Genomic DNA, 12,159 nt, shown 5'->3' with positions numbered 1-12,159 from the left:
AAAAAAAGATTGTGTGGACAACAATCCACTCTTCTAGAAGAAAAAAAAATAAAATCAAAACCTCATGTTTCAGTGGTTAAAACACTCACCAGTGGAAACTATGAGATTACCCAACCCAGGACAGGCAACATCCGATATCTGCTGAACAGGATTTCAACAACCGTCCCTGTCGTGATTCAGTTAAATGAAAAACACTTTATTTCCAGAGCTCATCTTTCCCCTAATTAATAAATCATCATCAAGTGACCCACCACAGAACAGGCTTCCTAAGACACCTGTCATTCCCAACGCTTTTGGGAAGGTGATGTCAGGATGTCCAGGCTTTCAGTCGGAGTTACAGGTTTGTTTGCAGCCAGTCTAGGCAGCTCCGGGGGAGCCAGCCCAAATACACGTCTGTATCTATAAATAGATGTAATTCTGATTCTGCAATGGGTTTGGTTCTTTTTTCGCTTTTTTCTTCCCTTCCTGAGGACTGGGATTCAGCATCCCCAAAGGCGGTGCTTGGGAACCCTGATCCCCAGGAGATGGAGGAGTGGGATTTATTTCTGCCAACAAAGTAGGGAACGAGCCCAACCCAACCGGTGCGGAGAGATCGCCTTTGGGAGGGCGAGCACCGCCCCCTGCCCCCGTTCCCTGCCCCTGCCCCTTTCGCCCCTTCCCCCGCCCCTTCCCCCGCCCCCCCCGGACACGTCTCCCCACGACCCCCCGGGCCTCGCGCCGTCCGAACCTTCCAGAAGCGCGCGCGGCTGCGGCGGGAGGACAGCGCCCCCTGGCGGCGCGGCGGATGGCCCCACGCGGCGCCCGTAGGCGGTGAATGATGCAACACCCCGCGCGGGTTGCACCAATCGCTGGCGAGGGCTGCGCCGGTGGCCCCGCCCTTCACCGCTGAGTGGCGCAGAGTCGGCGCGGGCCCGCCCTGCCGCCCGCTGATTGGCTGCGCGCCGCGGCCTCGCCCCGCTGCCAGGCGGCCCCACCCCCCCCGCGCGGCGCGCGGCCACGTGGACGGCGGCGCGCGGTCTCCGGTGGGACCGGCGATCCCGCTGCACCATGAGCGTGGGATTCATCGGCGCCGGGCAGCTCGCCCTCGCCCTGGCCAGGGGCTTCACGGCGGCAGGTGGGCGCGGGCGGGGTGTGGGGCGGCAGCGGGCCGGGCCCCCGGGCCGGGCTGACGCTTGGTGCCGTTCGCAGGGGTCCTGGCCGCGCACAAGATCACGGCGAGCTCCCCTGACACCGACCTACCCACGGTCAGCGGGCTGCGGGTGAGTGCGGACGGGCGGCGGGGGCGGCGGCACCCCGGTGGGCCCACCCGTGACAGCCGTCCCGTTTGTCCCCCCCGGCTGCAGAAAATGGGTGTGAATTTCACGGTGAGCAACAAGGACACGGTGAAGAGCAGCGACGTTCTCTTCCTGGCCGTGAAGCCCCCCATCATCCCCTTCATCCTGGAGGAGGTGGGCCCCGACATCGAGGCCCGCCACATCGTGGTGTCCTGCGCGGCCGGGGTCACCATCAGCTCCATCGAGAAGGTGAGGGGTGACGGGGCAGGGGGCTCGCCGGGGGCTCGCCGAGACGCACCATGGTGGACTCCCGGTGCCCGGGAGGCGTCTGCCGCGCGGCAGGCCCGGGCGGGAGCCCCCAGGAGCGGGTGCCAGGGACAGGCGCTGCCCCTGCTCCCCAGCCCTGAATCGCAGCCCCCTGGGTCCCTCGGGGAGCCCCTGCCCGCCCTCGGGAACAAGAGTCCCTGCAGCTCTTACACGCGGGGCCATCGGGTCCCCTCTCACATCCGAGCTGGGTTCTCTTACGAGTTTCTGCAGCCTGTGCCGGGGGTCTGCAGGAGCAGGTCTGGAGACCTCTGCGTTGGTGTGGAATGAGGTGGTCAGGGTGTTGCTCCCAGCAGCAGCTCTGCCAGCTGCCTCTTGACTGGTACCACTGAAGACTCCACGTTTAAGTTTTGGCTGCCTTGTCTCAGAACAGGGAGTTTGGAGTACAGGAGTCTCTTCCCTCTGCTTGTGTTGTTCCTGCCCCTCGGGAGTCCCTTCCTAAACAGCCTGTTTGCTATGCCAAATATGCACTAAAGCTAATTTTTCTCCCTTCTTTCTTTCTGTCTCCATTAATTTTCTGCCCTAAGAAACTGTCTGCCTTCTGCCCCACACCAAAAGTGATCAGGTGCATGACCAACACCCCTGTGATTGTCCGGGAAGGTGCTACAGTCTATGCCACTGGGACTCACGCGGATGTGGAGGATGGGAAGCTCCTGGAGCAACTGATGGCCAGCGTGGGCTTCTGCACCGAGGTGGAGGAGGACCTGATAGATGCTGTAACGGGGCTCAGTGGCAGTGGCCCTGCCTATGTACGTGCTGCTTCCTCAACTGTGGTGGTCCTGGGGAGAGCAGTGGTCCTGGCCTGTGGTGAGGGCCTCTCGGTTTGTCTTGTCTTGTTTTTCTCATCACTCACGTTTGTGATGGGACATGTAATCCAGGTGTCCAATTTATAGCCAGTTTGGGTCAACAACAGAAGTCACTTACCAGCCAGATGAGTCTGAAGTCCATAGCCAGTGTGCAGTGTCCATGCGTCCATGTTGCAAAACGTGGGCCTGAAGTCAGCATGAGCCAGAAGCTGAATTTCTTCTATTCCCCCCACTCCTGAGGTGGACCTGTGGGGAGGAAAGCCTGGCACAGCTGCCGTGCAGTACAGGGGGAGGCTTTTGTCAAGTCTGTAAGCACCAGGAGTCGTGGTGTGATCCTGGAACCCTGGATTCTCTCCCTGAGAATATCAGTCATGGAGTAGAGACTTCAAGTCACCTTCTTCCCTGTCTGGTCTCAGGCGTTCACTGCCCTGGATGCCCTGGCGGATGGGGGAGTGAAGATGGGCCTTCCCCGCAGGCTGGCTGTGCGGCTGGGAGCACAGGCTTTGCTGGTCAGTATTTCCTCATTCAGAACACGTTTGAGTCTGAGCAGATGGTTCTGTGCATTGTGGTTTGAAACGACCTTTGGCCTCATACTGAATCTACTTTAAAAGCGTGTTTGGTTTGACTGCAGGCAGGTTCCTGGTGCAGAGACATGGGAAGTGCCCACAGCAATCTGCTGGCACTGGTGTGGGAGCTGGGGCCGGGGCGGGGCTGGGACTCCTCTGCAGGCTTTTTCAGCTCTGAGAAGTGTTTTGGGAGCCTTCTAATGGCAGGAGACTGGTTTTGCCCACAGGGTGTGTTGGGTGCTGCTCTGTGTGGTGGAGAACAGGAGTACAGTTCCTCGGTCAGAGCCTGGCAGCTGTTTTCTCTTCCTCACTGCAGGGTGCTGCCAAAATGTTGTTGGAATCTGAGCAGCATCCTGGGCAGCTGAAGGACAATGTCTGCTCCCCTGGGGGAGCCACCATCCATGCCCTGCACTTCCTGGAGAGCGGTGGCTTTCGCTCACTCCTCATCAATGCTGTGGAGGCTTCCTGCATCCGGACAAGGTGGGCACCTAGGAAGTCCTAAAGAGCTTTCAAAACTTGCCCCCCTGTCTTCTCCTTTTGCTATGTGTTTCTCTCCCACTACCCTGTTACAGGGAGCTGCAGCATCTGGCAGACCAGGAGAAGATTTCCCCAGCAGCCATAAAGAAGACTTTGTTGGATAAGGTGAAGCTGGAGTCTCCTTCCCTGTCTGTGGCATCTGCCAGCAAAGTCAGTCTGTTCACCAATAAGAGCCCCAGTAGCAAGAAGAACTGACCAGACTGCAGCAGTCTGGATGTGCTGAACATCAGTCTCTTCCATGCCCTGTTTAGTCTAAGGAAAACTCTGAGTGATGATGTCCCCTGTGCCTGGCTCTGGGCTTGCAGCAGCTGTGGGGCAGCACCATGCTGTAGAAGAGGGTCTTTGACTGTAGTGGGGTTAGTGCAAACTGTTCCTGGCATTGCTGTTCTCTGTTGGGCGGGGGTGGTACCATCATCAGAGCTTCCTCAAGGGCATTGTTGAGAAGCCTTGGATACTTCCAGGACCCAGACAGTGTGGTGTCCCATGCAGAAATGGTTTCTAATAGGACTTTTAAGAGGTTTCAGAATGCCTTTTGGTCTCAAAGGTTGAACTGGGCCTGGATCCCTCTTGCCCCACCTCGCATCTGCTGTCAAAGCTTGTATTGTGTCACTGGCTTCATTAGCTAGAGCAGGTGCTGCCACACAAATGCATTGGAGGCTGGGCCCTAAACCACCTCTCCAAAGGGACCAAAGTGCCTCTGCCCCATCTCCCATCTGCCTTGACTTTGAGAGACAGATGTTGTGAACCTCTGGACCACACTCCATTCCTCTCTTTGCTGGCTGCCCCATCTCTACTCTGGGAACAGTGAGCTGCCCTCCCTGCCCTTCTGCTGCTCACTTGGCTTGGGTGGAGGGGCAGGTGGAGGGGCAGCTAGTGCTCCCTTTTCCCTCTGTCGCTGACACTTCCGTGCCTCCTTGGGCAGAATCTGCTCCCACATGTCCATGCGTATTTTCATTGTTGTTGTTCTCCCTGATGCTCTTCTTGCTCTTTGCACTGCTCCAAGGCCAGGCAGGAAGAGGGCTGAAGGCAAGGACAACCTCCTCCACATGGGGACATTTAAGATGGGCTTATTGTCTCCTGAGGAACCTTGGTGCACAAAAGCATTTTGCTATCGAGGCAGAGGCTGCCAAAGGTGCGAGCAATGTGAAAGCAATCCTAGTGTTAGGCTTTAGCGGGGTCTGGCCCTATGGGCATGACAGATGGTCACTCCTCTTCCCTCTTCGTGTAATAAACTGCTGCTCTGACAGAGCTGTGGCTGATCCCAGCTGTCTGGACTGGTCTCTCTTGCCTCTGGCAGCGGCAGTTGGGTCCTTGCTGCCCGTGGTGCTGCACACCTGCCTGAGGATGATTTGGGCGTGGGACTGGGAAGCGTATCGGCCCTTTTCTCCTCGTCACCCGTGGCTCCTGAGCAACAGCACAGAAGTTACGCTAGTGCCTCGTCCCTCTCTGCTGTTCTCGTCAGCCCTGCTTTGCTTGTAGCGCAGCAGTAAGTGCAGGGGGACGCGCGGGCGCCCGGGAGAGGCGGAGGCGGACACCGACTCCCGCGGCTCCGGCGGCACCGGGAGGGAGGAAGGGAGAGCCAGCCGCCGCGGCCGACCCTGGAGAGGAGGGGCCGGGGAGCCCCGCGCCCCGGGAGCCCCGCGCCCCGGTCCCGCCCCGGGAGCCCCGCGTCCCCTTTAAGGCCGGGGCGGTTTCGCCGGGCGCTTCATGAATGGAGCCACGTGATCCAAACATCACGTGACGCGTCCGTGAGCGGCGGCGGCGGCGGCTCGCGGCGTCCCGGTCCCCCCAGCGCGTCCTCCGGTGCCCGGCCCGGCGGCTCCGTCCGCAGGTGAGCGCCGGCGGCGGCGGGCGCGGCCCGGGCAGCGGGCGGGGCGGCAGGCCGGGCACCGGGGGCGGGCGCGGTGGGCCCGGGATGGCGGCCAGGGCGGCGGGGTTGCCGCTGACTCACGACGGGGGCTCTGGGGCCGTCCCGGCCCCATCCGGTCCCCCGCCCCGCGGCCGAACAACAGGTGCGCGGGGCCACCGCGCTGGGGCCCGGCGCGTCCGCGCCGCCTCCTCCGGGGCCGCCAGCGGGCGCGTCCCGCCCCGCCCGCCCCGCCAACGGCTGCCCCGGGCCGGGCCGGCCCCTCCCGGCCCCGGGCGCGCCCCTCCGGAGCCCGGCGCGGCAGCGGCCTGGCCCGCAGCGCGTCCCTAGCAGCCCCGGGGGTTTCCCCGGCGAGCCGCCGCCTCGCCCGGTGCAGAGCGCGGGTTTCCTCCCGCCGGGTTATTTTCCTTCTGGTGGAGGACGCGAAGGGGTGGGGAGGGCGAGGAGCTGCGAAGGTGTCTGGCCCGTTACCGTGGCGCGTTTCCTCGTGCCGAGGCCCGGTTCCCTCTGCCGTTCGCTCGCCGCGCAGCACGGCTGGAGCCGGCGGCCGAGGGGACACGGCTGCGAGATTCTGGTCCTGATCCGTGGTGCTCACGGACCTGCCGCCCAGCCCCGGGTGCCCGGTGGGCGAAGGGAGCGGGCAGGGGCTGGGGGTGCTGCCCAGGACAGAGGCTTGAGCCGCATGGTTGGGGAAGGCTGTCCCGGGGGGCAGGAAGGGCTCTACCCTTCACCCTGAGTCCTTACATCGGCTGGGTGGGCAGATTCCTTGAGGCAGGAATCGCAGTCGAGTGCCCTGGGTTGGACAGGAGCTCAGCAGGGACCCCCTCCCAGGAGGGGCACCGTGTCACCTCTTGGTGTGTGGCTGGGGGAGTCATCCCGCTGGTTCAGGTTCCTGAGGGAGCTGAGTGAGTGGGTTTGTGAGAAAGCAAATAAACAGAGGATGAAATCTACTCTGGCAGGGAGTTCTTGGGATGTGGGCTCAGAGCCTGTGGTGGAGCACAGCCCTTCCCCTGCCTCCCTGTCTCCACAGGTGGGTCTCCATCCCTCCATCCATCCCTCTTTCCCGGCATCTCCGGCCGCGCTGGAGCGGGTGACGTCACCGTGTTTACACGGGCTCGTGGCACGGTTCTGCCGTCAGGAATGTGGGGAATGGGGAACGGGGCCTGCCTTGAATCATGCGCCGTGCTGTCAGCTCCCGGGCTGGGGAGAATTGGCTGCACTTGTGCTGAGTTCAGGGCTTTTCAGCTCTGGGAAATGTGTTGAGGCTGCGTTTTCCTCATTGCAGTCATCGCCTTTGGCACTTTTCAGTGTGATCTTTCTTCAGGAAGCTATCAGAAGCTGAGCAATCAGCAGTCTGGAGAGTTAGGCCAAGTTTGGTCTCTGTCGTGGTTTCATTTCTCTGGATCTGCTCTCTGCCAAATAGCCCTATCTCTGATCCTTCAAAAGGGTCCCAGAAAACGGCTGATAGCTCATCTTGGGGTTGTTCCTCCTGTTCTGACTGATGTGTGTGTTGCTGTGTCTCGGTTTGCTTCCCTTGAGAAGTGGGGGGCTGTGCCAGGTCTGGACTGTGTGAGTGCCCCCCCGATTCCCAAGGAGCTATTCCCACCCCCTGGCTGATGCAGCACATTTGTTGCCTCGTTTGTTTTATTTCAGCTCCACTGTAATGAAGGAAGTTTGAGTGCTTGCCAGGCAGCTGGAGATTCTTCCAGCACCTCCAGGCAAACCCATGTTAGTGCCCCCATGGACCCTGCCTGCCCTGGGATTGATGCAGAGCTGCTGCAGGGCTGGTGTCACGGCTCTCCCTGGCTATTGCCTTCTTTCTCCCCTTTTCCCAGCAGCCATGTTGTTTGCCAGGTAGGAGCAGAGGAATACAATGAGCAAGGGAATGCAGTGGTGTGGGAATGAGTGAAGAACTGATTTGATGAAGCCGTTGCCCGTGTGCTGTCCAAGCTGTCAGCCTGCTTCACTGCAGCCACCTGCCTCGGGCAGCAAAGTGACCCTTTCTGTGCCAGCATGGTCAGGGTGTAGCAGACATCTCACTGGGAGGAGCATTGTCCTCCGGGTATAAATAGTCTGGCTCCTGGCAGGCTGGAGGCTTCAGGAAGGTCTCTACCTGTGTCTTGGGGAGTGCTGATACTGCTCATCTCAGATAGGTGGTGGATGTGTTGTGGGGAGCCTGTGTGACAGCTGCCAGAAGAGCATAAATTCACATTTGCTGACTTGTGCATCTGGTTCTTGGCTGTATCTGCACATCAGTGCTTCCTGCATTTAGCAAGGCAGTAGCAGACACGATTTTGTTGCCTGTTGGGCACTGAAGAGAGGAAAGGTACAGAGGTGCTGGTGACTGCACCTGCAGAGGAACACTCACCTCCTGCAGGGGTGTGCAGTTCTGGGCTGCTTGGGGCACAGCTGCATCTGTCAAGCAATATCTCAACCGATTAATTCATTGGGCAGTGTAGTCACACTTGGAGCTAAAGCCTGAGGAGAGGAGGTCTCCAGGGACAGAAGCAAGAGCTTGTATATGGTGCACTAAACACAGGCCTAGGAATTGCTCTTCCCAGTTCTGGCATCCTGTCAGAAGCTGAGGCTTCAGCCAAGTTTGTGATGAGGTTTCCACAGGCCCAAATACTTCCCTGTACTGCAGTGCCAGGTTGTTCTGCTCCTTGGGAAAGGCTGGGTGCAGAACTTCAAGTTGAACCTGGATGCACTGGCTGTCCTGGGAAGCAGGGGAAGTTTGGAGAGGCATGAGTGAGGCAGTGGTGTTCTTGTGTCTTGTGGGATACACAGTGAGGCGAGTTGTGGAGGCAAAGGCTTCCCCTGCCCCCCGTTGCCTGGGGTGGGTGTTCCTGAACCGTCCTGGTTTGAGTCCTTAGGGGCATCTAGGATCCAGTGGAGCTCTTGACCTGGGCTGTGCTTGGGCACCTGTTGGCAGGGTGTGCTGGAGCGGCCGCTGGCTCCTCGCGGGGAGCAGCCGGATGGGGCGGGAGCGCCAGCGTGCTGAGTCAGCGTGACTGGCCCGGCAGCCGAGCTCTGCGCCCAGTCTGCTGCCTGACGGGCTATTTTTAAAAACGTGGCTTCCGTGTATTCTGACTCCTCCTAGTTTTTTAATTTCTCCCACCCCAAGGAAAAAAAAAAAAACAAACAGCATTGCCAGAGAGCCTCTGTGGGAGTCAGGGTGTGGAGGGGCAGCAGTCTCTGCTCAGGGCAGTCCCTGCTGCTCCTGGAGCGTCGTCCGGGCGGGGGCAGCGGGATGTGCGGTGGCTGCTGGATCCTGCCCTGGGAATATCATGGGCTCTGCTGCATCCTGGGGACTAACCTCACCTTCCTTCCCTTCCAGAACCTTATCGACCAGGCTGTCGTGTTATGACGACCCCCAACAAAGGAAACAAAGCCTTGAAGGTAAAGCGACTGGTGGAGGACAGGGTGGGGGTGCAGGTGTCTGTTCCAGGTCTCATGGGCCTGTGCTGCCTTCCCTTCCAGGTGAAGCGGGAGCCGGGCGAGAATGGGACCAGCCTGACAGATGAGGAGCTGGTGACCATGTCTGTAAGGGAGTTGAACCAGCATCTACGGGGCCTGTCGAAGGAAGAGATCATCCAGCTGAAGCAGCGTCGGCGCACGCTGAAGAACCGGGGCTATGCGGCCAGCTGCAGAGTCAAGCGTGTTACCCAGAAGGAGGAACTGGAGAAGCAGAAGGCAGAGCTGCAGCAAGAAGTGGAGAAGCTGGCCTCCGAGAACGCCAGCATGAAAATGGAACTTGATGCTCTGCGCTCCAAATACGAGGCTCTCCAGAGCTTCGCCAGAACCGTGGCCCGGAGCCCTGTGACGCCTGTGCGGGGGCCGCTGGCCTCCAGCATGGGGCCCCTTGTCCCTGGCAAGGTGGCCACCACCAGTGTCATCACAATAGTGAAATCCAAAACGGACGCCCGGTCTTAGTGAAGCGAGTGTTGCCTGAGCTTGTCTGTGCAAGGCAATTAGGCACAAAACCAGCCTGGAATCCCCAAAGCACAAACCCTCCCCACATGGGTCCAGGTTCCTTCTTCTTGGCCCAGGACTGGCCCGCTGATCACTCCAGTTTTATTTGTTGTGTCCAGATTGGTATGAGCAGTGGTGACGCGTCCGTGTGCTGTGCAGGCAGCGCCTCCCGCCCGTGGCGCCCTGGGACAGGCTGCCAGGCCTTGGTTTTCCAGCCAAGGAGAGTCTGTGCAGCGTGGCCGGCAGCAGGGCAGTGGAGGGGTTTGGGGAAGGGCCGGGGCGAGGCCGGGAGCCCTGATTCTCAGTCACTTCCAAAGGCTTTATATCATCACTCTCCCAGGCGGTGCATCTCGGTGCCTGGCTGCCGGGCCTGAACCTGCTGCTTGTGTCTCGTTTGGTACCATAGTTGCAGTGGGGCTGTTCTGTGTGGTAGGTTTTTATTCCTTTCTAGGTGTGCCTCTGTGCCCTGACAGTGGGTTTCCTTCAGATGTCTGTTGCGTTAGCGTGTGAACTAGCCGTGCTGGAAGGGAGGGAGGTGCTGCCCGGTGGGGCGGCAGCCAGGCCGGCCCGGGGGAGGAGGGAGGCACCGCTGACTGCGGCCGGTTTTGTGCCTAATGTGTTGCACTGAACAAGATCAAAATCACTAGTTGTTCCCGTGTTTTGAGGGTATCAAGTGTCTCTAGTGTGATGGTTTACACAACCAGTTTATGTGGTTAAATAGCCCTTTATTTAAAGAGAAAAACATCATTTTAAGAGTTATTAAATTATCTAAGTTTAAAATTAAAATCAGACAGAAGAGAGAGGGTATTTATAGTCAGCTTTTTTATCTGAGAGGGAGAGAATATTTGACCATATGAATGGGGAAATATTCTCGGAGACTTTGCTAGTTAAAAGTTAATAAAGAAATAATTTTAAAGTTTCTCATGAACCTCCTGCAAACGGTTTGTGGCTCTGAGGTTAGTTTTTATAAAGAGTTATCAGACTTTATTTATAAAACTTAGAAAAAGACAAAAAAAGAAGCAAGTCCTGTTTGATATCTTTTTGCAATTGTACCAAAAGTGACTTATTCTCGACCTCGCTGGCTTCCCCTGTGTCCTGTGCTGCTCTCCCTGCTGCTGGGCTGTGCTGCCGTGGCTGCCTCTGCCACGTGCTGTCCTGTTGTGGTGCTGTCGTTGTCTCTAAGCTCAACTGAGAAACTGAGTTGGAATCTCTCTGGTTTCTCCAGAAGTCTGGCAGGCAGGCAAAGGTGCTGCAGCTCTGGGCGGCAGGGATGTATAGCTTGGTGGCTGTGGCACCAGGGGCTCCATTACCTGAGTGGGGACAATGCTGTGCTCTCCTTCCTCTGGTAGAGCTGATAGAGAAGTAACACAATGGAGAATTGTCCAAGTTTATGAGGAGACTGGAAGGATTTAACCCTGGCATTGGATCCTGTGGTCAGAACCATGTTGCTCTTGTGGCCCACCCGTCAGGAGGGCAGGTCTGCTCATCTCCTGGGCAGTGTGGGGCCAGCACTGGGCCCAAGGGTCTGCAGATTACTGAGGATTGGGCTGTGGTTTGGTCACTGTCCATCCTGGTGCAGCTTCTGTCTGTTGTGGGTGTTGTAAGAGTGCTGAGACACAGTTGAGAACCTGTCTGTGGCCTGACTCCATTTCCACAAACACTTTTATCCCCTCTCCCCTCCCAAAGATCTGAGCTGGTGACTGTGTTGCTCTAGAGCAGCAGGATGTGGGAGTGAAGTCTGTGTGTTCTCCTGGCTGCTGGAACTCCCCTGAGCAGAGGGGACAGACCAGGACAGCACAAGTGACTCTGCAGTGTTGTGGGGAGGCGCGGTTGGCTGGACGTGGTGGGTTTTGGTGATGTTTCTCACATGGCTGAACTGATCCTGCTATCCTCTGGTTAAACAGGTTAAACCTGATGGAGGGTGCAATGTGGCAGGAGAGGAGGTTGTTGGGGGTAGTTGATGGGATTCCTGCTGGAGGGGAAGATTGTTGCTCTGAGTGATTGGGAGTTTGTGGAAAAGTTGCTGGGGTTGCTTTTTCCAGGTAACTTCCTGAACAAGGAGTGGGTTAGAATGTTTCCTCCAGGTTTCTCCCTCCCAGCCCTGGTCTTTGAGCTGAGCTGAGGTGTCCGACATGCTGCTTTCCAAGTGTTCACTGGATGGGTCATGTAGCAGCACTCAGCACAGAGCTCTGGGCTTTAACCTTTGTCATCCAGCTGGTGATGTGGTGCCTGGAAGAGGTGACATGTTCCAAAGCACAGACCTGTAGGTGTCCTGGGGTGTCAGTCCCAGCCCTGTCCCTCCTGGACTCAGCCTGAGATCGGGTCCGGGAGGCCCGACCGTGGCAGGGCGAGCAGCCCGGGTCTGGTGTGGGGGCTGGTCGGGAGCTGAGCCCCGGGGGCTGGGGCTGCTCGGGACGGAGCAGGGGCGTTGGTTTTGGTTTTGTTCTCAGTGCAGTGTTGGGCGCCGAGTGATGTTCCTGTGGTGTCCAGGGAGCCTCCCGTCCTGCTCCGGACCCGGTGCCGGCCCCTGGCCTCGTGTGCCCTGCCGAGCCGTCACGCCGGCTCTCTCTCGTGTTTAGCGTGTGGCAGTTCTTGTTCCCGAGGTGCTCGTCGTCTGGTTTCCTGCTGTGAAGGGTGTCGTGTTTCTTTCTCCTTTTCCTGGAGCCGTTCCGGCTGGGGAGGGGGCCGGGCCGCGGCCCGCGGGGCTCCCCGCGCACCGCCGGGGCTTGTGTATCGTGTGGTGAACCGTGTACAGACCCCCCGCCCCGCGCAGCTCCCGCCCCGCTCCGGGGCAGCCGGAGAGGCCCGGCGCG

At 58.9% G+C, this 12,159-nt stretch overlaps 2 protein-coding genes across 3 annotated transcripts; both read left to right on the top strand.

Moving 5' to 3' along the window:
• The first annotated feature begins 983 nt into the window (after positions 1 to 983).
• On the top strand, positions 984 to 4,771 carry PYCR1 (pyrroline-5-carboxylate reductase 1). Its single transcript, XM_051635068.1, has 7 exons — positions 984 to 1,114; positions 1,189 to 1,259; positions 1,344 to 1,523; positions 2,126 to 2,347; positions 2,821 to 2,913; positions 3,287 to 3,450; positions 3,543 to 4,771. Exons 1-7 carry the CDS (start codon positions 1,048 to 1,050, stop codon positions 3,700 to 3,702), a joined length of 957 nt encoding a protein of 318 aa, XP_051491028.1. The 5' UTR covers positions 984 to 1,047; the 3' UTR covers positions 3,703 to 4,771.
• Positions 4,772 to 5,250: 479 nt separating this feature from the next.
• Positions 5,251 to 10,393, top strand: MAFG (MAF bZIP transcription factor G). 2 transcript variants are annotated; one of them, XM_051634654.1, is made up of 3 exons: positions 5,251 to 5,338; positions 8,712 to 8,773; positions 8,855 to 10,393. In XM_051634654.1, the coding sequence occupies exons 2-3, from the start codon at positions 8,738 to 8,740 to the stop codon at positions 9,305 to 9,307; spliced, it is 489 nt and encodes a 162-aa protein (XP_051490614.1). In that variant the 5' UTR covers positions 5,251 to 5,338; positions 8,712 to 8,737; the 3' UTR covers positions 9,308 to 10,393. The 2 variants fall into 2 exon arrangements, with proteins under 2 accessions (XP_051490614.1, XP_051490615.1); XM_051634655.1 differs by lacking the exon at positions 5,251 to 5,338 and adding an exon at positions 8,445 to 8,626.
• The last annotated feature ends 1,766 nt before the right edge of the window (positions 10,394 to 12,159 follow it).

This window comes from Apus apus, chromosome 17 (assembly GCF_020740795.1).
Source record: "Apus apus isolate bApuApu2 chromosome 17, bApuApu2.pri.cur, whole genome shotgun sequence".
Classification (NCBI taxonomy): Eukaryota; Metazoa; Chordata; class Aves; order Apodiformes; family Apodidae; genus Apus; species Apus apus.
Note: the sequence above shows the minus strand (reverse complement) of the source record. Positions and strands in the feature narration are given on the sequence as shown.

What these genes read in the sequence shown, in the direction of transcription:
- PYCR1 (XM_051635068.1), top strand. Translation starts at nt 1,048, where the DNA reads ATGAGCGTGGGATTCATCGGCGCCGGGCAGCTCGCCCTCGCCCTGGCC. An exon ending in CCATCAGCTCCATCGAGAAG is followed by an intron (nt 1,524 to 2,125) that starts GTGAGGGGTGAC and finishes TTCTGCCCTAAG; the next exon opens with AAACTGTCTGCCTTCTGCCC. An exon ending in GTGGCAGTGGCCCTGCCTAT is followed by an intron (nt 2,348 to 2,820) that starts GTACGTGCTGCT and finishes GTCTGGTCTCAG; the next exon opens with GCGTTCACTGCCCTGGATGC.
- MAFG (XM_051634654.1), top strand. Translation starts at nt 8,738, where the DNA reads ATGACGACCCCCAACAAAGGAAACAAAGCCTTGAAG. An exon ending in AAGGAAACAAAGCCTTGAAG is followed by an intron (nt 8,774 to 8,854) that starts GTAAAGCGACTG and finishes CTTCCCTTCCAG; the next exon opens with GTGAAGCGGGAGCCGGGCGA.